Source organism: Muscardinus avellanarius, assembly GCF_963383645.1.
Source record: "Muscardinus avellanarius genome assembly, chromosome: 11".
NCBI lineage: Eukaryota > Metazoa > Chordata > Mammalia > Rodentia > Gliridae > Muscardinus > Muscardinus avellanarius.
This window is the reverse complement of record NC_137797.1, coordinates 39,077,708-39,103,735: the sequence shown is the minus strand read 5'-3', so window position 1 is coordinate 39,103,735 and position 26,028 is coordinate 39,077,708. Positions and strand designations below refer to the sequence as shown.

At 38.8% G+C, this 26,028-nt stretch overlaps 1 protein-coding gene across 1 annotated transcript in view; it reads left to right on the top strand.

The window, feature by feature from the left end:
• Positions 1 to 26,028, top strand: part of TMTC2 (transmembrane O-mannosyltransferase targeting cadherins 2) — a gene marked incomplete at both ends in the record, with an annotated part of 448,300 nt that overhangs the window by 170,256 nt on the left and 252,016 nt on the right. The window contains one exon of the mRNA XM_080705147.1: positions 12,500 to 13,070. Coding sequence (XP_080561273.1) covers positions 12,500 to 13,070 — 571 coding nt within the window. The remainder of the gene's footprint in view (positions 1 to 12,499; positions 13,071 to 26,028) is intronic.

Genomic DNA, 26,028 nt, shown 5'->3' with positions numbered 1-26,028 from the left:
CGTCGACATCCACATCCCTCCACAGCTGTTTATATTCCCTTACTCAGAGGCAGGATGAGGATTGAAGAAAGCCATGAACCTGAGCACATTTTGTAAAATGTAAAATGATACAAATATGAGATGGTATTATAACGAGCATACCTGTGAGGCAAAACATTGGCAAGATATGCAAAATTTTAAGTAGAAAATGGGAAGGATCATTGCATACATTTGGCCAAAATAATCTTCTTGGCTATTCTCTTTGGCTGAGGGAACAGTGTGGATAAAGAAAGGTGAGTTGACTCAGACTTGATTCAGAAAAGACAGTAATTAGGTGAAGAGATAAACCAGACATCTGGATAATGCAAAATGAATTCTTTCCATCCTCAACACTTTATTTATTTTTTTTTTAGAGCCTTTTAGCTTCTTCTTCTAAAAAATTTCTCCCCAACTTTGATCATCTGGTGGTGTTCAGGCTGAGGACTGTTAGATTCATGAGCAGTGATCCGAGCCAGAATGTACTTTTTCTGCTTACTTTAGTGAAGAATATGACCACTCTACTAGGATTTTTTTTTCTTTGTTTAAGCTAATCCAGTTTGGGGGAGGTTGGGAAAATAACCATGTACTTTAGTATATCTGTTCTGAAATTAGTACAGCATCTTTATGTATGCAATCTCATATTTTAACTGATGTAACATAATCTCAGCTTACCACATATACCTATTTAAATGAGTACATTTGAGCCGGGTGTGGTAGTGCACGCTTGTAATCCCTGCGTTTGGGAGGCAGAAACAGGAGGATCGTGCAGGTTTGAAGCCAGCCGCGCGTGCTGGCTTAGGAGACCCTGTTTCCAAATAAAAATGTAAAAATAGGTCTGGGAGTGTAGCCCGGAGGTAGAAGGGCTTCCAGGAACCCCAGTACCACCACCAAAAAAAAAAAAAAGAGTACATTTGCATAAGCAAATCCTTAAGTGCAAAGATTATATATGTTCTTTTATCCTGTAAAAGCACAAGACTATGCACAAAACAGGGTTCTTGGGATTTAATGATAACACTATATTCTGTCTGATAAAACCTTTTTTCTTTCTTTTTTTTTTTTTTTTTGGTAATGGAGATTGAACCCAGGGACATTTTACCTTTTAAACCTCACACCTCCAGTCCCATTTTAGTTTTTATTTTGAAACAGGGTCTCAAAAAGTCTTGGAAGGCCTTGATAAATTGCTGAGGCTGATTGTGCACCTGAGATTCCCCAGCTCAGCCTCCTAAGCACTGGGATTACAGGTGTATTCCACTATTCTCAGCTTGAACCTACTGATTTTGTTTAAAGAATTGAACTTCATAAAAAAATTATATTCATTTTATATTTCTCTCACTTTTCTCCTTGTAGTGGGGATTGAACCCAGGGGTCGAACTCTGAGTTACACCCCAAACCTATTTTTTTTAAAACAGATTCTCATTAAGTTGCAAAGGCGTTCCCTAAATTGTCAGCCTCCCAAGTACTGGGATTACAGGTGTGGACCACAACTCCCAGATTATTTCATCTTTTAAATGGCTAAACATTTACAATATTTTACTGTAAGGAGCTACTTGTATTTTGCAACAGATCACAAATGCTCAGGATCCTATTTTAAGGGAAACACCACGATATAAAAACAAAAAGTAAATAAACTTTTTTTTGTGTGTGGTACTGGGGTTCCTGGAAGCCCTTCTACCTCCGGGCTATGCTCCCAGACCTACTTTTTATATTTTTATTTGGAAACAGGGTCTCCTAAGCCAGCGCGTGCAGCTGGCTTCGAACCTGCGTGATCCTCCTGTCTCTGCCTCCCAAGCGCGGGGATTACAAGCGTGCGCCACCACGCCCGGCTTAAATAAACTTTTTATGTAACTGTATTTCTGAAAGCCTACAAAATGAACAGATTCATAAATTATATGAACTAGTATACTAAAATGATGCAGATATTTGAGTGAGAAAACTTTATTGTGCCCCTTCTACTGGTTATAAAGTTCAAGTTTAGATAATTAGAAAAATGATATTTTTATTAAGCTTTTAAGTTGAGATTGGGATTTAATGTCATACAATGAGAAGGAGGTGAAGTATACTGTATTCTGTTATTTTAGGAAGCCATGGGATGTATATAGTGACCAAATAATTACATAAAAATCTCCTTTTATTGCTTAAGGGAGAAACTTGTAAAGGGACAGTCCTATGATTGCAAAGTTTATTAGAATTCTTAGTTTACCATTTCACTAAAGCATAGTCTACCAGGTCCTGTTGCTGGGATGTCTGACTGACCACAGGCCTTTTGGTACTTCTTGTAAACTCTTTACATTCCGACAGCAACAATTTATTAAGTGCTCCTTGCTTATGAAGTAATCATTTCTGCCCTTGATCAGTTTACAGTCTGGTAGGAGTGGGTAAAGATGGAAGGACTTGAGCTGAGCAAAGTATAATGGTGTAATAAGTACATACCCTAACCTGGTGTCTTCTATTGTCCCCAGGATCTGGGTACTTAACACTGTCCCCTGACCTAGCTCTCAAATTTATTTTCTCTACTTTCAGTTCTTCTAGAAATCTGAAATACATTGCTTCTCCCAAAACTAAAGCAAGCTCAAGATGTTACAGTATATTTCTCCATTCTTCTTCCCTTTTAGCCAAGTATTTGCATATTAAGTGGAGTTTTCTAAATAAAATGACTTATCCCTGAAGAGGTACTCTAATGAAGGGATTATAGGTTAAGTGGCAAAAGAGTGCCAAATACATTTGGGTAAGCCAATTAACCTGCCGGGTTTTTACAGTTAATTATCATTGTATGAGCCGAGGTTACTGCCCAGAGTGAATTAACTACTTTTAGATGAAAGTGGTAATTCCCTATGTACTTAATCTAGAAAATTTTCCAAAAGGTGAATACATCTTTTCACTGTCAGTCATCTCTAAATAGAATTCAGTTCATCATATTTATATTGAGTGCCTACTGTGTGCTGGGTTCCAAAAAATGAATAAGATGCTTTCTCTACTTCTAAGGAGTTAGTAGTGCATTGGGGAGAAAGAAGTTCCGTCAAGACAAGAAATAGCTGGGTATGGTGGTGCAATACATGGAAAGCAGAGACAAGAGGATTCAGGTTTGAGGACAGCCTCAGCAATGTAGCAGGACTCTCAGCAAACTAGGTACACCCTGTTTCAAAACAACAAAAATGGGCTGGTGGTTTAGCTCAGAGGTAGAATGTCCCTGGATTCAATTTCTAGGAACACACACACACACACACACACACACACACACACACACACACACTAAATAAAACTGAAGATCATTGGGAGGTGTCATATTCTACCAAATTTTTCTCCATCCCATGACTGAAAACAGAATACAACAGAGTAGTAAGTTATTCCTGCTCTTTCAACTCTCAAACATCATACTAGCCAAACTAGCCTGGTTTATTATCACACATACCTCATTTTCTCTTTTCTGATGATCTTTGAGAATATTGACGGTTGGCCTGAAAACATATCCACCACTTTTTTAATTCTTCATTTTATTCCTTGTATTAAAATTTGCTTCCCGCTGGGCGTGGTGGTGCACGCTTGAAATCCCCGCCCTTGGGAGGCGGAGACAGGAGGATCACGCAGGTTCGAAGCCAGCCGCGCTGGCTTAAGAGACCCTGTTTCCAAATAAAAATATAAAAATAGGTCTGGGAGTGTAGCCCGGAGGTAGAAGGGCTTCCAGGAATCCCAGTACCACCAAAAAAAAAAAAAAAAAAAAAAAAATTGCTTCCCTGCTAGAAGCCTTTGGCCAACCAAGGTGGTAGGAGTCTATTTTGCAATCTCCCAAAGGAGTCCGTTTTTGTGGTAGAATAGTATTTACCACACTGTAGTAAAGTTTTTTGTATACTTACTTGCCTCTTCTGCTGGGCTGAATGTTTCTCTCGAAATCAGGGCATCTATTTCACTCACTATTTTATCTGTATTGTCCTTCATAGTCCTAGCCCATTATTGGATGGTTGAATAAACGAGTGAGTGAGTAATTTTCTTTTGACAGAATCAGTCCATTTTATTGGGCAATGATTTTCAATAGGGGATGGAAGCAGGATTATTAAAAACATCTGTGTGCCACTTTAAAAAACTTACTTCGCTCTCTACTCCTGAAATCTCTCTCATACATCATCCCCTTTGAGATGCCCAGTATTTGTAGCACAGAGTCAATGTGGGAATGTGTCAGTACTCAAAGTCAAAATGCAGCGTAGTCTGCACCAATAACTAGGAAAGGCTTTGGGGAGATAGTAATTTGCAAATGTGCATGGACAGGGGTGTTGAAACACTTTTGGAAAGATGTAAGGGTTGAAGGACAGCAAATCGAGGGCTGTCCAGGAGGGAAGGAATGGTTTGAGCCAAGGCAGAGAGGAAGGAAAGTTTGGCTGACATTACCATGCATATGTATAAGCAGTGAGAAGTTGACCTGGAAGTCATAAAGGGGAAAGTAGTGAACACTAGGCTGTGAAGAGTGTTTATTATGAAAAGAAATAGGGCATGATAAGGGATTAATGTGGAGGGGGTTGGAGTTAGAGTTATATTTCAGGAACTTTTTCCACCCATAGTATGCATAAAGGATCAAAGTGAGAATGAAAGCAGGCAGGGGAAAGCTCTTGAATTTAGTTTAATAGTATTTTATTCTATGCCTAAAATGCATTGGACACCGGGAAAAAAGACGTAATTTCTTTCCTGAGGGACATTCAGCCTAAACAAGAAAGGATAAAAATGATCAGGCAGCTGTTTTGAGCATGCTAAGCAGTACAGATAGAACCCAATGGGAAGGCCTGACTGAGCAATGTAGGGAAAGGAAATGAGAGTTGGATTCTAGGGAACCGGGGTCTCAGATTTTCTCATGTCCTGCAGAGTTTTGAAATGTCCTTACCGAATTTAAAAATAAAAGGAAGAGAAGAGAAAGAGCCCTCATGTACAGTTTTTATTTCAATGATGAAATGATGATGATGGATAGAATCAAAGAGGAGATGTTTTCTGGGATAAATTAGTTTGGATTCAAACTTGCTACACTTAAGGTATGGAAACAGCAACTACTAATGTTACATGTTAATGACCCATTGCTATAGTATTTAACAGTCTTTAGGTTGCAGATGTCAGAATAGCAATTAAAACTCATTTTTTTTAAACTAAGGAATGTATTGGCTTCAAGCATAACTGGATCCAGTTATACTAGGAAATATCTCTTTGCTTTTATCTGGCTTCTGTTATATTTATTTTACTGTCAGGCAGAGCCTGTCTCCAGGGAATCTTCTAGCCTTAGTGTTTCATCTCATTCTCATAAGAAGATGCCCTTTTTCAGATTACTGGTGCCATATTTACTTTGATTAGCCAGTTTGCTCCTAAGTTAGTTTGTGTAGCCAGTGATAGAGATTAGGAAATGCACTATACTGATTCTCCAAGTCATATTTTTCTTCAGTTGGTCAGGACTACCCACCCTTCCCATATGAACTGAGAATAAATAAGTGCTCTCCCCACACTCATACTAGAAGGAACGAGTTTGTGAAAATAACAACTGGCCATTACACAAAGCTATGTAATTTTTAAGCCTATTAAATTAGAATTGCCTCTTTTGCTCTTTAACAGAACTTTGTAAGAAGGTTCATTGTTATGTGCAAACCATAGGTAAGGAAGTAGAGCTTTAGAGAGGCTAAAAGTGACACACATGTTATTAGAAAAAGCCAAGATTCCATTACTGTTTCTTTCATTTAGGTGTGAATATCATTGGTGCAGTAAGAAGTTTAGGCTCATGAGCAGCATCAAGGCTGGAGGTATCTAGATGGTGAGGTCACACTTGGAGTTGCAGTTGTTGAAGACAATGGCCATTCTGGATGTTGTAGAAAGAAGTTCTCCTTCTGGATAGCAGGATAGGAACAAGAGAAACATCCTCACTAGAGATGACAAATGCAAAAGAGATGGTAACCAACGGGAGGTAGATAGACATAATCAAAAAGAGAAGAGGAAGCTAGGCATGGTGGCACACGCTTGTAATCCCAGTACTTGGGAGGCTAAGACAGGAGGATTGTCGTTCGTGGCCAGCCTTAGCTACTTAGTGAGGCCTTCTGCGATTTTGTGAGACCTTGTTTCAAAATAAAGAATAAAAATAGGGCTTGAGGTGTAGCTCAGAGGTAGAATGCCCCTGGGTTCTATCCCTAGTACTGGAGAGAGAGGGGTGAGGGAGAGGGAGGGAGGGAGGGAGAGAGAAAGAAGAGGATATGAAGAGTGCTGAAATGTTTATTTTGAAAGCTTAAAGGACTTTTAAATGAAATACTCATGACCATGATTCACGAGGTCATGAAGGCTATAAATATATGATGAGAGAAACACTGGGTTTTCATCAATGGCTAACATCATTTGTTTGTGGGAGGTAACAACGTAAGGTAACATGTAGCATTTATATTACCTATGGGTATGTTGCATATTATTACACATATACATCATATTATACATAATGTTTTTTCTACTTCCTAACTCATTTGTTCCTTTGGATTATCTTTCTTTATTCTCGATGATTTTATAAAGTAAGTACAGGTGTCTTTATTTCCCAGATGAGGCTACCAAGATAAGGAGAGGTGTGGGGGGTGCTGTGCTACCGTCTCAGTCCGCCTGTGTACAGCTGGCTCTAGAGCCTACACCATGTGCTGCCAGACTGGAGCACAGGTCAGCATGCAGCATGTTTGGGTATTACTAAAGCTGGGTGGCTTTACAAAGGCCTCTTTTCTCCCAAAACAAATTTCAACCTATTGCAAACATTTTTTTCTCACTTTAAGGTTTGGCCTTTACTTACCTTTCAAGATCAAACGCGTTTCAGAGCAGTGTACCATTTGAAGTTTTAATCTAAGTACCATTCCTGCTCGGAAGGACTAAGAGTCATCATTTGTGTGGGTGCTTGTGCCTGAAAAGGTCAGTGGACAGAAGAAACAGCAGTGTGAAATCCACACGCTGGGACAGCTTAGATAGCAAGGTCCCGTCATTCAGCTGCTTCACCACAGCATTGGCCTTTGTCAAGATTTTCTAAAGGATAAGAAAAATCATAAGGCGGCAAAAACAAAGAGGCACAAATTAAGATAAATGGAAAGAGGTTAAGACCTCCTAGAAGACTCGATTGACTGTCTTTCTGCTTCAAGACCGTCTCTCAGCCCCGTGTTCTCTAGAGAATTCTGCCCACAATTGTTTCATTTTCACATATGCTCTCCTGATTTCTTCCACGGTTCCCAAAGTGGGAGATTTCCTAATTCCTTAGTGCCTTCCTGAATTTTCAACATTGACGCAGAGAAGCAACCTCTGAAAATTGTATCAGCATGAAATTTTATTTTGCATTAAGGTGTTTCATTAGCTGTGAAATAGAAAAGAAGAGGTTTTTGTTTTCCATTTTGGGTTTGAAAGAAAATGCGAGTGGATCAAAATCTATTATGCTTAGTGGATTTGTTTGTGTTGTAGTACTGGGACTGAAATTATTGATGTTCTATCTATGGAATTACAGTTCTTGGTTTTTTTTAAATTTTTTTTATGAAACAAGGTCTTGCTAAGTTGCTGAGGCTGTTCTTGAGCCCACAATCCTCCTATGTCAGCCTCCCAAGTTCTGAGATTTCAGGTGTGGGCCACCATGCCCGGCTATGCTTAGTGTTGAATGACTACCTGTCTTCCTCTTCCTGTGGGAAAATTACTCAGGTTATATTAAGGCCCTTTTAGTTTGCATCTTTCCAAATCCAGTGTGGAATAACAACTTAGTACATCCCGTCTCCCTAACTCACTTATATCTCATGGCATATATATTAAAGCCCTGTGCAATTCAGTATCATTCCATATTCTTTTGCCATAATGTTCATTGTTTAAATAAAAAAATACTTAGGCAGAACACTCATTAAAGAATTCTATCATAAAAACGTCTCCCCTAGGATAGTACATTTTACATGTAGATCAGGTATGTCCCTGCCTGCTCTCCTTTTTTTGTTTTATTGATACTGTTTTCCCTTTAGTTTTTTTTTTTTTTTTGTACAGTGTAAATTAGAACCATTTTAAAGTGTTTTTTTTTTTCCTCACAATGAAATTAGAAGACATTACTTTGGTTCTTTGTTTTGAAATTCTCATTTTGTGAGAACTAGATATAGTATATCTTGTGGTTGCTGCAGGTTACTAGGTTTACTCTTATAACGATAAGAACATTCAGAAACTTTAAAAAGGTTTCTTAAGGTTTTGTTTTGTTTTCTCGCTTCCAAAAAACCTTTCCAGAGTTGAATTTGGCACTGAACTAATAGCATGTGCTGGAAAAGCTGGGTCAGGTAAGACAGTTCTCCATCCTTTTTGGATCTACCCCTGAAAGGCTGAAGTATTATCCTCAACAACAACCCAAAGCTCCTCTTCATCTTTCCTCATGACATTAACTTAGGCTTGTCCCATAATGCTTTCCTATTGAGCTCACTACTGCTCTGACTTGGACTGTACAATAGTTTTTATGTCAATGTTAGAGATATTGACGTCCATATCTAGGTAACTGTCTAATGGAAGCCAGTTAGGTTTTCATTCTAAATTAGTTGAAATCAGCTCTCTCTGTGACAACACTGGTTGGCAGTTTGGCAGTTTTTCATATTTCTTTTAAATTTTAATTATAACCCATCAAGTCTTAAGCAATTACTTCTGGGTTAGACTCTTGATGAATGTCATAGCAGGGTGTTTTAATTTAATGGATCCAGAAAAACATCTGTTTCTAATATTTTAAAAGCCAATTTATATGGAAATTCATTTAATACATAGTCAATACACGGAGACTTGAAAAAAATCAAAATCAAAGTGTAAAATCAATCCACTGTGATGTAGTCAGTCTTCTGTTAACAAAGGATTTCACTTATGACTACATTCAGCTGCTACCAGTTAACACTCAAAATATCATAGTTTTAAAAAGATAGCAATTTATTTCTCATACTTACGTAACCAGGAGGTTCTTATCCCAGGACTGGTATGGTCTATCTGGACAGAGTCTCAATTGCATTCAGCTTTACTGCTTTGTTGTGCAGGAGTTTATCCCTGAGGACATCGTATGGGTCAAGATGGCAGCTAAAACCTGGCTATTACATGTGTGCTCCATGTATCAAAAAAGATGCAGGAGGAACAAAAGAAAAAGGCCATGTTTTTTCCTTTACAACTTGTAAAGACACTTTCTAGAAATGATAGCCCCAGTCATATGACCATATTTAGCATCAAGAAAAGTATTCCACATGGCCATGACCTATTAATCTATAATGCTATATTATATTATAGTTATAATTAATCTGTTAATATATATTAAGTTATAATCTGAAATTCTGTTAGTAAGGAAAAAGAAGAGATTAGGTATTGGGAAACAGTGAAATATCCTCAGAATATAGAATAATTTAACAGAATTTTTGCCTTATTAATGAATATCTAGAAACATCTACTGATTCTCATAAGTAGATGACATATATAAAAAGACTAGCATTGTGTTTGGCACATTATTATTATTATTATTATTATTTTTTGAGGTCTTTGGGATGGAACCCAGGGGCACTGTACCTCTGAGCTACACCCCCCTGCCCTTTTTTTTTTTTTTAGTCTTTATTTTTTGAAACAGGGTTTCACTGAGTTGTGAAGGGCCTTGCTAAGTAGCTGAGGCTGTCCATGAAACATGATCCTCCGGTCTCCGCCTCCCCAATGCTGGGATTACAAGTATGCGCCACCACACCAGCATGGCATATATTAGATATTCATCATCAGTCTGTTTTTCTAACTCTCAAATATACTTAATTCAAGAACTTATGTATCTAACTTTAATAAGTGACTTTTTATAGGTTATATATTGCATATCATTGTATAGTCATAATAGCAGTTAATAGGGCAGAGTTGTCATTTGCATTAGGGTTTCCAGAATACTTACGTATCTGCAAAGCAACAATTTTTGCTCCTCTGTGTAGAAGATAAATGAACAATTATAAGTGTATAAATGATTTCAAGGTAAAACTATTATCACAGAAACTGAAGCTCAGGGTATTCAGTGGAGAAGCAATTTAGAGAAGTAGCTGAAAATTTGCACTGCCCACCACTGAATCCCACCAGCGATCCCAACTCTGCCTTTTCCAATCACTGTGCTACTGTGGATGAGCTTCCAAGGCTCTCGGAATCTCTGTTGTGTTTTCTTGTTTCTCAAGTCAGGCAGTAAGTTAAGAGCTGGAAATAAGGGATGTTTCCTCTTTTTCCTGATCTCTTCTAGCTTGAACTTTGGTGCTATTTATGGGGCATTTCCTTAGATTACACCTGATTCACAAAGAATGGATGAACTCGGGAAGCAGCTGGGGGTAAATGTCCTTAGAGCAGGCTCTGCCACGTTTTCTTCAAATGTACACAGGCTGGAACCTCCTTTAGAAGCCCTGGTAGCAGAGGAGGGGAGTTTTCTGGTTCTCCCATTTCATAGTCCTGCTGCCTTCAGACTCACCTGCCTCTTCTGTAAATACAGTGAGAGGTGCCTTGAGGGTACCAGAGTCTCCAGATGCCACCTTGTTCACAGGGGTGGGGGGCTGTAATGGCATTGGCTTGGGGCCCTCTGCATGGAATCATTTGCATACCATCTTTTGCACTTGTACCCTATCCACATACCCCTTCTGTAGCTTTCTAATATTTGTCTTTACATTAACTTTTACATTTGTGACAGCCTGATTCTGAGCAAAAAGCTATCAAATCCATCATTGTCATTATCACCCTATTTTCTTTAAAATGCACATTAAAATAAGTAGACTCATTAATTTTTTTGCAGGGGGATGCCCCTGCTGTTTTGTGGATCACATTTTGGGAAGCCCAGAATAATGAAACAAAATAAACCAAACACACAAGTCATGAAGTACAATGCTGTTATTCCAAATTAACTGTTATGATTATGAGTCAGTTATTAATCATTTTCATAACTTCCTCTCTGGAGAGACATGGATAATACTATCTGCTTCATCCATGTTTTTTTTTTTTTTTAAGTTTAAGCTGGGTGTGGTGGCGCATGCTTGTAATCCCAGTATATGCGTGATTGAGAAGGGAGGATCACAGCTCATGGCCAGGTTCAACTACTTCCTGAGGCCCTCTGCAATTCAGTGAGACACTGTTTCAAAATAAAGAATAAAGCATAGGGCTGGAGGTACAGCTCAGTGGTAGAATGGTCCTGGGTTCAATCCCTAGTACCGCAAAAGAAAAAAGAAGTTTAAATGATCAGATATAGCCAAGGAGATGAGTACAGCAGTTGGCAGATGGCAAGTGTTCAGCCAACACTTTAGTCTCACAAATAGGCGACCCATCCTTTGTGAAATTTTGCTGGAAATATGAGACACCTAAGCCTGGATCTGTTGAATCTCATGTCAGTCAGGAGACACTGAAGTCCTGTAGTGGTTTCCATGGGCTGTAGTGAGCCCCATGAGAACTCAGGATGAGCCGGGTACAGTAGTACACACCTATAATCCCTGGACGTGTGAGGCTGAGGCATTAGGAATGCAGGTTCAAGGCCAGACTCAATATATTAACGAGTCTGTTTCAAAATGAAAACATGAAATTAGGGCTGGAGATAGGATGCCCCTGGGTTCAGTCTCCAGTCACTGTCCTCCCCTTCCCTCACAGGAAGTGGGAAAGGCTGAGTATTCTAAAGTAGAATTTAGGGATATTCAGAAATGGGGGAGAGACATTGTGCTCAGTCTCCACTCTCTAAGCTTGCTGGTGTGTGTGGTCCAGAACCAGCAGTGTCACCTGGGAGCTTGTTAGAAATACCAATCTTGGTGTCTACCCAGACGTGCTGAATTAGAGCTTCCTGTTTAACAAGATCCTTAGGTGATTTGTATGTATGTAAAGTATTGCTCTAAGTATTTGTAGTCTATCTAGAATTCATTTTTAGTTGGGTGCTAATCCTGGCTGTAAGTGAGTGCCCTTAAACTAGCATTACCTATGCCTGACTTCTTCTGTTTTGTTTATTTTGGTCATGAGGATTGACCCATGGGGACATTCTATCTCTGAGCTACACCCTCAGCCCTCTTTATGTTTTACTTAGCAGGGTCATATTAAGTTGCTGAGAGTCTTTGCCAAGTTGTTGAAGCCTACTTCAACCTGTTCCCCTTTTGTCTCAGCCCCCCAAATACTGGGATTATAGCCTGTATCACCATGCCCAGCTGGGCCTTACTTCTTAAAAATTCAGAATTTCAGGCCTCTCATCAGCTTAGAGCCTGTATTCTCCTTTTCAGCCAGTATGCCATGTGATTTTTAAAACCTTGCAGTTATTTCTCAAAGGTATTTGTATATCAACAGAAACAAAGCTTTTCAGGAAAGGAAATGTAGACACAATTGTGTTAGTGAACATTAAGGGGAGGGTCCGAATTCAACCCATATATACTTGGATTCCCATCACAGAGATATAGTAAAGGCAATATCTTATAATGTCGTATTATGTCTTCTTTTTTTTTTCTTTTTGAATTTTATATCTGATTTTTTTTAACAATTTGTTTTTTAGCCGTGCTATCAAGACCAATCAGGACCTTCTCCCAGAAACCCCATGGACACACATTTTCTACAACGACTTTTGGGGGACTCTTCTAACCCACAGTGGCAGCCACAAGTCCTACCGACCTCTCTGCACTCTTTCTTTTCGTCTCAATCACGCCATCGGAGGGCTGAATCCCTGGAGCTACCATCTCGTGAATGTCCTGTTGCATGTGGCTGTCACGGGTCTCTTCACCAGCTTCTCCAAGACCCTGCTGGGAGATGGGTACTGGACCGTCATGGCTGGCTTGATGTTTGCCTCTCACCCCATCCACACGGAGGCAGTGGCAGGAATCGTGGGCCGGGCTGACGTCGGGGCCAGTCTCTTCTTTCTCCTCTCCTTGCTCTGCTATGTTAAACATTGTTCTACAAGAGGCTACTCAGCCAGGACCTGGGGCTGGTTCCTGGGGACAGGACTGTGTGCAGCCTGCAGCATGCTGTGGAAGGAACAAGGAGTGACCGTTCTGGCAGTTTCCGCAGTTTACGACGTCTTTGTCTTTCACAGGCTGAAAATGAAACAGATCTTACCTACCATTTACAAAGTAAGTGATTGTTGGCTCAGGAGCATTGGATTACTGAGTCATCTACTTGCTTGGTCCTTTGCCACCATTTAAAAAGCAAATGTGTTCCTCTTCAAACGGAATTTAAAAGAAGTCCCTTTTTGATCTTTAGTAAGTGGAAGTACCTCTTTTGACCTTTCTCTACCAAGCAGGTTTCATTCTCTGCTTGTTTTATGTCTCAAGTTCCTCATTTTCATGATTTCAAAGGTAGTAGAGGAACAACTTTGCCTTGCAAAGATTATGCATCTTGATGGATTTTTAATTCATTCTTAGGCCAAATACTCTATATCCAATAAATTGCCTATAATGTGTGGATGGGTCAAAAACCCCACTGATAATAGAGCTAGATTCTAGACTCTGTGGAGGGGAAATCCTCTGTCATTTGTTAGTATTACTTTTCCTGAGTTTGGAAACAGCCCTTCTCTGTAGAGCTGGGAAGTCACATTCTTAAACAGTGACTCATATTCACCTTTTCCTTGTAGTGTCTAAGAATAGAAGAGTCAAAATAGAATGTGGTTATTATTATAATTGGCCCTAAGGCCAATTAAGGCCTTTTCCTGAGGGCTTCATGTTTGTTCTTCTTTATTTTCTTAGTGGTGTTATTTCAAGATAGTAGATGAATTTTAGGATCCCCTGTATGTAGAGATTGAATAGTGTTATTCTACAGCATTCAGGGAAGGTTTGGGAAGAGCTGGAGGCATGTTGAGAAACTGCCTGACTATCCACCTCCCCATCTTCTTCACTCAGAAAACCTACCGTTGGTTTGACTTTAAGCATACCAATTGAAATTGAACGTGGGCAGGGTTTGGGAAACTCCAGCTATGTTTGGGGCCAGCTCTCACTTTTCTTTTGGACATAAGGAAGTATTTTTGGAGACCACGTCTTGCTATGTTGCCCAAGCTGGTCTTGAACTGGTGGGTTCAACTGTCTCAACAAACAAGGAATTATGGTATGGGCTGTCACCTGTGAGGAAGCAATCTCATTTTTCTAGTTTTGACCACTTTTTCTTTCTGAATTCAATTTTCCTTACAATTGAATTGGGAATAAATTAAAGACGAGTCTGAGGAAAATGGAGACCAAAACATTATTATTTTTTAAATTGTCATTTTTTTATTCAGTTAGTAGGCAGAGCACTCACTGCTGTGCTTTAGCTTTGTGAGAAGCATAACCTTTTCACTTAGAACTCCCGTATCAAGGGCTTAATGAAATTTTTTTTCTACTTCAATTAAGGGATGAAGCTTTAAAGAAAATTCTGGGTAGTGTTTGATGCTTGAAAACAACATATGTTTTAAAAGTCAAGCTCTTAATTTCAAACCAATTTTAATTCTTCTAAGATTTAGAAAGGATAATTGTTTTTTTCCTCCCTAAAATAATATTACCCACAATAATAAACTTTCTTATTTTACTAGAAACTCAAATAGTATAATTCATGATCTATGTCCTTATGCAAGTTGCAATCCATTTGAGGATGCAAGATCAAAAGCTTTTAGTTCCTCGAGTTGATAGCCCATGAAACATTGTGGCTTCTTTTACAGATTTTCCTTTTTACCATCTCTTTATATCAATATGTTAATTCAGGATTGCTTTTAGGACCTTTTGAAGTTCTCTTTGGAGAAGTTTTCAGTTCTCCACGCTATTCTCAAGGACAGAGTACTTTAATGTAAAACTCCTTACTACAGGAATACTACGGACAATAATTGGGACATAATTAGAAAACTATCTGTTCCTGATATTAGAATTTATATGGGCATTCTGTATTTTATCTGGCAACCTTACTTATGTGACTTATGCAATCTTACTTATATAACTGTTACTTAGTAAAAAAAAAAAATAAGTAATACCACTAGCAGAAGCTTTAAGAGTAGAGTTTGTGAAGCCACTCATAGTATGGGATATGACTTAACACTTTGGAAGGTTTGGTGTCCTATGATGTTTCCAAATGGATGCTTATTACCCTGATTTTTGTAGCCACTCCTGTAGGCCTGGCAGCAGCAGTGGTAGCAATGGAGACAGTGAGACCCTTCATGGAATAGTGTTTCTATCCCATCTTGGTTCTGTCAGTCTTAGCTTTAGGGTCAATAAGCTTAATAAGAACAATAGGATAATATATCATATAAAGTTGTAAAGAAACATTTTGCCATTCTCTTTATTCCAGCTCAGGTGAAGGACACCCAGGCAGTGGTAGAATCATCAGACTTAAGAATTCACATTGCCGACTGTGCCGCGGTCTTTTTACTATACTCTGAAGGTGTAGTGAATATCAACTAGATCTAATTCAGATAATTGCAGAGTGAAAGAAAAATGACATGGAATAGAACCATAGCTCACAAGGGCTGAGTACCTCATGCCTGTTTTATGGCCCGTTTTTATATCTGCAAATGGAGACAGTTATTTTCATCTCTGGAGTTGCTCTTATGATGATATGAATTGTTAGGGGTTCAGGTTGAACTGGTGCCCTGTATTTGGAAGATACATAATACATACTAGTTGAAGAGGAAGAAAAAATGTTGAATGAAAGTTGTATTTCTTTACTTTAAGAAAGACCAAGAGATGAAATTCTAGTAGTCTTTAAACTTGTAGAAGCTTGATAGCATATAAAATAAGGACAGCTTAGGAACCAAATAAAGCTGAAATATGCAGGTTGAAGCATGGACTTTCTTCATGACCATGAGAGATATTAACACTGACACAGACTGCAGAAGGAAGTTTTAGAAAATTCCACATTCTACAGGTGAACAGTATGGATGGCTATTCTTGGTGTGAATTAGAAGTGATCCTTTCTGAGGAAAGTAGTTTAAAAGACTTTAGAAGGTCCTTTTCAACCCGAAAAAAGGAAGAATTATCTTAAATGTCTTACCAATTAACTTTGTCAGAGAGTTATTCTGGTTTGCCAGATCATATAAATTTTCTTGCACTATTAAAATTTAACATATGTAAACAGAAAACTCTAATAACCAAATATTTAACTCTGTCTAATGGATTAGAGAACTGGTTAGAAATGGTGGTTTTCTTAAAGCTGGGAATTATTAGGATCAGAGAACAATGCTCCCCATTTTTTATAGTTTTATTAGTAATATTTTGTTGTTGTTAGTAGTTTTATTAGTAATGTTTTGCTGTTGTTTAGAGGGATACTTGGGATAGAATCCAGGGGAATTCTACCTCTGAGCTATATATTCAGTACTTTTTAACATTTTTTATGTTTTGGAACAGGGTCTCATTAAGTTGCTGAGAACCTCCCTATGTTGCTGAGGCTGGCCTCAAACCCACAAGATTCTTGTGTCAGCCTCACAAGTACTGGGATTACAGGTTTACACTACCATGCCTCAGAGTAATGTTTTTATCCTATCAGAAATACCCAGCATCTCTCTCCACAACGTGGTGGGTTTGCTTCTGTAACTCTTTTCTAACTCATATTCTGGTTCCAAAACTCAAATGTCTATTGGGGCCAGAAAGAACGGACTCTGTTGGACGAGAGGTCATCTACGGCCACCGTTATGTGTCTCACTTCAAATTGCAATAAGAAAATACATACTTCTATGTGACAGAGCTTAGGATTTTTCTAAAACAGAAATCTGAATCCTGTGGTGACATTCTATTTTATAATATTGACTACTCATTAAAAGACTTTTTTTGGCCTGAGTTTTTGAGATGGCTCAATTTGGCCGTTTTTGACTTTAAGACTTGTTACAGATGATGCACATGTTCATATTATTTTTAATTCTACAAAGAATGTGTTCAAAATTATGTTTTGGATAAAATATATTAGAAATTGTTAGGACTAGCTGGGCGTGGTGGCACAAGCTTTTAATCCTAGCATTTGGGAGACTGAGACAGGTAGATCATGGTTCGTGACCAGCCTCAGCTACTACTTAGTGAGGCCCTTTGCAACAGTGAGACCCTGTTTCAAAATAAAGAATAAAAAATCAATAGGGCTTTGGGTATGCCTCGAAGGTAGAATGGCTCTGGGTTCCAACCGTAGTACCGAAAAAAAAAAAGTAAGTAGCTTACAGTAAATATTATATTTAGTATTTAATGAGTTATTATCGTATATATGATGTCTGGATACTGTTTGTGTGTACTGAAAATGTTAACATATATAACTTAACAAATGCTTATTGAGAGAAGTAATATAATGTATGAAATATTGCAGTTTAACAAAGAAACTATAATTTTATCAGTATTTAAATTTGTCATACAACATTAAATATAAAATTTTCAGAAATATGTATTAGTAAAAAAAGTGTTTTAAGCCGGGCATGGTGGCACACGCTTGTAATACCAGCATTCGGGAGGCTGAGACCTGGAGGATTGTGGTTCGTAGACAGCCTCAGCTACTTAGTGAGGCCCTCTGCAACTCAGTGAGACCCGTTTCAAAATAAAGAATAAAAAATAATAGGGCAAGGGGTGTAGCTCGGAGGTGGAATTCCCCTGTATCCCATTCCCAGACCTGCAAAAAAAAAAGTGTTTTAAAATATTCTTGGGTGTTAGCCTGAGGACTCATATTAGGCATAATGTGTCCTCCAGAGCAACATAGTAGGAACTCAGCGAATTATTTAACTCACACTTAATACTTAGCTTTTTAAAGTCTGTGGCTGTGATGTTCAAGTGAAATTCTGTGCGTGCACGCACGTTCTCTTTCTCTCTCTCTCTCTCTCTCTCTCTCTCTCTCTCTCTCTCTCTCTTTCCCTCTCTCTCCTATATACAATTAGAATTTATTCCTGGGTTAATGAAGTCTGGAAGGTGGGGTTATAAATACATGTCAGAAAAATTAATTTTCTTGACCCTTCACCAAATAATTGTTTTAAAGCATTCCTTACATTACTTTCACTTAGATAGTTTTATGTTCTCAAGAAATAAGAGGTTGGGAAACCTTGATATACACCTAAAGTAACCTGGCAAATAAAACTACACTTTAATCTGCCCACAACTATTTTTTTTTAACAAGCCTCCCATGACTGTAGGAAGTATGAGGGTAATAAAACCAGTAAAAGCAACATATTTTTTTTAACCTTGCACCAGTCATAGCTGGTCTAGTAGCCATTTGCTATGCTTATTTAACATCTGTTAACTGTTTTAATGTGGAATCATCTTTTTTCTCTTTATTAGCCTCATAATCACGTATGTAGTTATTGGTAGAGAATTTAAAACAAAAAAAGAGGAAATCAGAAAGCAAAAGGATCTGTTTTAACAATAGCCTGAGATCATATGGAAGAATGAAGCTCTTTCAGTTTTATATTTTGTGAATTTCTCTAAAGATGACGACTTTCCTTTTGTGATAGCTGCTTCCAAGGTATGCATTATCTTACTCTTTGTGGCTCTGTTTTACAAAAGCAAGATAAGAAAGCTATATTATATGGGAAAATGGGAGATATTGCCACATTTGAAAGATGAGTCACCTCTTTCTAGAAATAACTTTTTTGGTGCTATTTCAGTGCCAAAGAGGATGTGGATTAGAGAGGTTGTCCTTGGTAAAGACGGTCACTTTGTCTTAGGTATTACTCAGCTTGATTCTACTTTCACATGTAGTGATCAGACCAGATCTACCAAAGACCCACATTGCCAGCCACCTGCAAGGTTCATCTTGAGAATGATTTCCAGAGGTGAGGGTTTACATTCTGTTGAAGCATTTGGACTAATCACCACTTTGAACACTAAAGATACTGCATCTGGTGCTTCTGTAGATCTGACTTTGCTGTGTATAGAAGAGCATGAAAAGAGAGATGCATAGCCTGCAGGTATCTGCCCACTGAGTCCACATGAGCTTTGTTATTTACTTAGCTGCTGGGGATGGCACATGTTGGCACGGTTATCTGTGCTTTTTGTTTCTAGACCAGGTTGTGATTTTGTTCAAGTTGTGAGCCTCATATCGATTGCATGGAAGGAAACATCTATTTGCTCTTTCTGATTTTCTTCAATCAACATCTGTGCCACTCTACTTCAGATAGTATCTCCACCTTTTCTTAGGATTTTCTTTCTCTACCTTTACCCCTACACTTGACTTTGTGAGAATCCAGATACCTGATTCTGATCACAGTATTTCCTAGCCTTATTGAAACTGAAAGGCTGTTTGTCATGCACTTACAAATGAATTTGGATTTCCTCCCAGTAAACTTCTTGTAGCATTTAATATTCATGACCTGTACTACTATGAAACTCTGAACAGCTGCCAACAGTGCTAACCAGATAATAGCACAAATAAAGTCGAGGTTCAAAAATATTTTACAATTCAAAAAGTCAAAGATTAATAAGGTATTTTATTCCTGCAGGTTGGCACCTTTGCTCAGCTGATTGAAGATGATTCTCTATTCTAGTTGCAGTTTAGGTTTAAGTCAAGTGAAAATGGGAAGCTGACAACCATTGTAAGCTCCTTTAATGCTTGCACTGGAGTTTAAATACTTGAAACAACAATTTATTCACACGTTTATATTTATTTATTTATTTATGTATTTATTTATTTATTTATTTTTGGTGGTACTGGGGATGTTCCAGGGGCCTTCTACCTCCGGGCTACACTCCCAGACCTTTTTTATATTTTATTTGGAAACAGGGTCTCTCAAACCAGCTGAGGCTGGCTTCGAACCTGCGCGATCCTCCTGTCTCAGCCTCCTAAGCGCAGGGATTACAAGCATGTGCCACTACGCCCGGCTCTTCACACGTTGTTTTAAAAAAGGAAAATTCGCCCTTGTGCCAGGCACTGTATTAGATGATGTGAGGATTTAAATATGAATCCACAAGAATCTTCCCTTCAGGACTTTTATAGAGTAGTATGAAGAATAGTGCACAGAAACTTATAAATGAAATTTAAGCTGGAATGTAGTGAGGGTGTAAGGGGTCATTGGGAGTACTAGGGGAGTTTAGAGGAAGGAAAATTTTCCTTCAGTTGAGAAGTTTAAGAACCATTTTTCTAGAGCACAGCCATCTTGAGCAGGGCCATGAATGATAGATATATGTCGCACGCAGTGACGACTCTTACACGATCTTCCTCAAGCAGTTTTATTACCCCAGGTTCTTGTACAGTTACCATTCCTCTTTAATGCTCTCTCAACGCCCTCTCAGGTAAAAACAACATCAGTCTTCTATCCTCTCCCTCATCACTCCACCAACCCTCCTTCTGGCACTCTATGTCTCTGCTGCAGCACACACCGGTCACAGTGGTGGCTTTGTGAACATGTCCGTCCCAGCTCGGAGCCCGGAGCAGTCCGCCAAGGAACCGCTCTTCCTGTCCACCAACCCTCTTAGCTCCTTCTCCTTTCTCCCCGCTAGGGCATGCGCGCTTTTTAACCTTCTCCTGGGCGGGCAGGTGGTAGCACGAGGCGTTGCATCACTAATTATCCGTAAGGCGCCTGATAGGGCTCACTGCGCAGGCTCAGGGCACCGCCAGCCTCGTGAGCCTCGTGACTTGGCTGCAAGCCCAGGCGCCATCTTGAGTCCACGCTGGCAACAAGCCTGGGTGCCACCTCGGTCCTGCCGAGTGGGCCCCAACAGATATAGGCATTTATAATTGGAGAGGTGAGCAGGAGTGGAGAGTACAGAGTGAGCATTACACAGAGAACAACTCACAGGGACTTCTAGGGACCAATGAGCAGTGGTATTTTATTTTACGCTGGGAAATGAACCCAGGTCCTGGTATTAACCTTAGCACATGCTGTATATCCCCAGCATTAATAAATGATTTTCATATACAAAATATATGAAATATATAGAGGAAAGTGATTTAGGAAAAGTAGATTGAGACCTGCCAGTGTATATACTGATATAGGGACATTTTAAAGCATGCCATAGTTCCCCCTTAAAGTTGGGGAATAATGCGTGCTTTTTACATATGTTGGCACTTTGGCTGGACATTGGGAAAGATACAGGATTGCTTCTTGGATTGGAAAGAGGAATTCTAACTTCTCTGTCCTTCTTTAAACCTAGTGTCAGGTTGTTTTAGTATTGAGGTTGAGAATAGACTCAGGAAATGAAGTTTATATCTCATTCAGTGAGATGCCTCAAATGTGTATATAATTCATTCTGTAGCATAACAAATTTTTTTTCTTCCTGAGGACAGTGTTATTTTACTTTTTATTCAGTAGTACTTGTCATATTATTATATACTCCTAATGAGAAAAAGAGGGAATCCTTAAGGGCTTTCTCCTGTGTCCATTCTTCCAGTGTTGCTGAACAATGTTCAAATATGACTGCGAGAAGCGACAAGTACAACATTCTTCTTTGTTTTGTACTCTTTCATACAGGAAGACAGAAAAAAATTAAAAGGGTCCTTTTTCCATTCAGCACTATCAGCACTGAATTTCAACCAGTTAACTCAATATATCGTCAGTGAAAATGACACCCAAATTGGACCTTGTGATGAATAAAAAATGAGCCTCATTGAACTCGGCTGTGCTGTTCTCATAACACGATGTCTGGGATGCATATTACATCACTTGGCTCAGTTTTCGGTAACCTGCTGCCTCAGAGGAATCAGATTGACCGAGGGGGATCTCATGATTATCGGGTTACTTATACTTAAACTCAGCACTGTCAGTTTCACAGAAAAAAAAAAAAAACAAAACAAACAAAAAACGATGTGGCTTGCACACATTTGAAATCCATTGTCATCGCAGAGAAGTCAGATTCCCTTCGTCCATGTCTGAACAATGGAAATGCTAATTTAGTGTTGATTTCTCTGGTGAAATTTAAGCAATAGAGAGCTCGATTCCCTGAGCATGTTAGAAATTTCTTACAAGGCCAGAATATGATGGGGGTAAGGTAGATAAAACTGATGATTAAATCGAAAGCATTGAAGGTTACAATCCATGTGGAATGTGTTGCAGTGGTAAGGTCATACAGTATTTTAAGCTTTATTTTATTATAAAATGTCTCTTAATCATAGTATTTCTTTTTCCAAAAGGATGATGAGAAATCAAAAGAAAAAAATAGCATCTCATGATGCCCCAACCTACGGTGATTCGGTGGTAGGAAGGTCAATGTGCCCTTGCTCTCTCTGTTTGTCTTGACAATGCTGAGGCACCCAGATGGCTCTTGTATGCTCTGTTGGTCTGATTATAACTCTTGCATCAAGCAAAATAGCATGAATTTAGAATCTAATACATTTCTTCAGTAATTTTGGCCTTGATTAGTGAAGTCAGTGATTCCATTCCAAAGGAAAAAAAAATTTTTTCCCTCTACATGTTTATTCATTTAATTCCAGGAAAAGAGAGTACAAAGCTCAAAACATGTCTCTCTTTGATATGAGAGGAGACTCCATATTATATTGCTCTCTGCTTGTCATTTTGCTTATAATTAATGTAATGTTCAAAGAGAACAGCAAGGGACTCCATTGGAGAAATGAAGGACATTTTAAAAAGAGGCTTAGTGTCTAGGAACTGAATCAATAGAAAATACATACAGAATCTCCATTGATACGGATAAATATGTAAACTTCATACCTGGTACATTAAGTACAGAGGCACTTTGATTACAAGCAGAATCAATTTAAGTGTTTCAAGATAATATATTTTGAAAGGAAAATGCATCAAATGTTTAATTTTGGAAAATTTGAGTTGTTAAATCTGTTGGCAGTACCAACATACACAGCCTATGGGGACACTGTCTTGGCTGGTTTTTTTTTTTTTTTTTTTGGTGGTACAGGGAATGGAACCCAGGGGCCTTCTACCTCCGGGCTACACTCCCAGACCTATTTTATATTTTATTTGGAAACAGGGTCTCTTAAACCAGCTGAGGCTGGCTTCGAACCTGCACGATCCTCCTGTCTCAGCCTCCCAAGCGCGGGGATTACAAGCATGAGCCACCACGCCCAGCCTGTCTTGGCTTTTAATGTATAGATACCTCATCTCATGAATGCCCACCTATTGTCATGTATATATGAGTATGCACGCATTGTGTGTGCCATGAGAAGATGCTACATAAATACAACCACATGTAATGTAGTCAGGTTATACCAGACATAGGCATGGGTTTTTGAGTTGAGTGTACGTCCCTGACTTTTACGAAATGAAGAACTGCAAATTAGCAGAAATGAGAATTTCTCCTAATTTGAAGATACAGGGGGAGATTTACCAGTTTATGTGTTCGTTTTATGTAATTGATATCATTTAAGCTTTTGTGACACAGTGTGATACAAATTAAGCATCTCTAATACTGTAAGAAGAACTGCCATTGACTTCGAATAACCATTTGGTGTCTGACTAAGCTTTGCATGCTCATGTGCTAGCAAGGTATTGTGGAAGAACTATAGGACTAGAGCTTGCAGGTTTTGACTTCAGGAGAAACTCAATCATTTTCCAGCTATGTAATCTTGGGTAAATTACTCAACTTCTCTCAGAGCATCAATGACACAATATGTAAAAAGGGTGTGTGTATTGTTAGGTATGAATATAGTAAACATATACTCTCTAGCCAGATTCCTTCCTTCCTAGAGTAGGTATTTTCACTGTCTGCTGCATTTTACAGTGTTTCTGCAGCATTTCAGTATTCGTGGCCTTTTTATTTGTCATTTTCCAGAGCACTCAATAAGCCTGGCCTTGGCTATTCTAGACCCACAAAGACTAGTAAATAGGATATGCAGTGAAATGTCAATCACAGAATGGAGGTTTTGCTGTCCTGGTCACTTGTGCTGATAATTAAAGGGAGTTGAGGAGTCTTTTTCATGAATAATAATTTCTGAACAGCATGATTTGAAAATTTGTCTTTTGTTGGATTACTGAAAACAAGTACATATGTCAGTCCTTGGTTTTCCTCTGTTGATAATATCTTGCCAAGATCTCACACTTTTATAGCCTGATTTTTTCCTCTTCAGGCTCAGGAGGGTGCTGTTGCCTCTGTAGCTGAAAGTGAAGGGGACCAGGCTTTTCTGCTCACCTCCCCCATCACCCTATTTCCTATATGTTTCCTTTTTAGCAGGTTTCTAGTGAGGAAGATTAGTTCTGTGCCTGCAGTTGCTTGCAGCATTCAAGCCTCATTCTTTTGAGAAAAGGGAACTACTGTATCACCTGAAGGTGAATGCTAATCTCTTCCCCTTTCCTATACTTTCTCAACCTGGCAGGCAACATTGCAGCTGATTTCAGAATCTCTATTATAACAAACCTTTTTTTTTAATGGAAACATTGAAGCTGGGTTTTGTTGTTGTTATTGCTGTTGTTGTACGTTTTAGTTTATAGTTTATTTCCTCGCTTCATAGAGAAAGCATAGAAGGCAGACACTATTGTCTTTAAAACCTTAGTATTTTCTGGCTCCCAGACATGTCATAAAATATCTTGGACACTTCACTTTCCATGGAAATTATTTTTACAGAAACTTAAATTTTAGTAACTTTGTCTTGCTGACACAAATCTCTAAGTAAAATCAGTTTTGATTTTAGAAAAGCTAGTATTTAGAAATTGGATTTGTCAGATGTTACAGAGTACGTGGGCTTAAGGGGTGACTATTGACTTTAAAGAGACTTTAGGATTTACTTTGAGAGTTTTTGAATATATCAAACTTAGGTGGTCAGCAGCCACTTTGGGGTGAACTATATTTAACTAGACTTTATAGGACACTGCAAGCTACTGAAAATCTTGGCCTACTTCCTCTTTGTCTTTAAGAGGTTAAGAGAGAGCAGGTGGTAGGAGGGAATTTATCATCATCATCATCATCATCATCATCATCATCATCATCATCATTACTTTTTTGGTACTGGGGATGGAACCCAGGGGCATTCTTCCTCAAAGCTACGCCCCAGTCCTATTTTTTATTATTTATTTTTAAACAGGGTCTCGCTGAGTTGCGTAGGGTCTCACTAAGTAGCTGAGGTCATCCATGAACCATGATCCTCCTGTCTCAGTGTTCACCACCACGCCCAGCTGGGAAATTATTTTTAAAAGCTCTTCCAGTGACTTTAATAAATAGCTAGGCTTGGGATCCACTGATGGACATTGAGACTCAGATTCTCCCTGACAATATTATTAAAAATTCCAGTGATTTCACAAAAATAAATGTTTTAATAACAGGAGATTAATATCAGAAGTCATCTGTGTATCTATGTGTGATTCTTTGCCTATCTATCTATCTATCTATCTAATCTAGTGTTTGGTACTAGGGATTGAACCCAGAGGCATTCAAACTCTGAGCTATACTCCTAGCCCTTTTTATTTATTTGAAAACAGAGTCTCACTGGTTATTAGAGTCTTGTCATGTTCCTGAGGCTGGCCTCAAACTGGCAATTCTCCTGTCTCAACCTCCCAAGTACCACAACTACAGGTGTGCAACAGTACCAGGTTAGCCCATCTCTTAATAGAATTTGAGGCCCACAGAAATTAGAAATCTGATCATTTGAGAGTAGAGCCAATGCTATCTATATTCTAGGAATGTGTGTGTTTCTCTCTCTTCCTTATCATATGAAGAACTGTGGTTAGACAAGAGCCTATTAATAGAACTCCAAGTAGCCCTCACACAAGTCTCTCGTGGATCACGATTCTTCCATTTTTATATCTCCCAGGAGTTCTCCTACATCTGTGATTCCAAGTTTTCTTTGGCAGTGGTCTTGTTGGTTGTTGTTCTTTTGTTGTTCCTCTCCTCTCAGGTACCCCTTCTCCTTCCCTTCCCTACACTGGTTTTTGTTGTTTACATGTTGTCATCCTCTGCTCTAGCTTCATTGAAGCCTAGATTCAGATGGGAAATTTACTTATATAACTACCACAGGAGTGTAACACCTTCTTCATTTGGTTGATTCATTTGACCAATGGTGTGCCAATATTTGAAATAGGTTCCCTCTCAATAGAAGACTCTTCTCTTTGATATGGTAAGCTCAAAACTGGTCTAGAATTGGAGAATTACTCACCACCTTTTTCCAGCTGTCCAAGGCACCACTGCACAGACACAGGAGCAAGGAAAACTTAAGTATTAGCAGTAGCCACATCAGGTGGGTGTACAGATATGCATCTTGTTGCATAAAACTCCA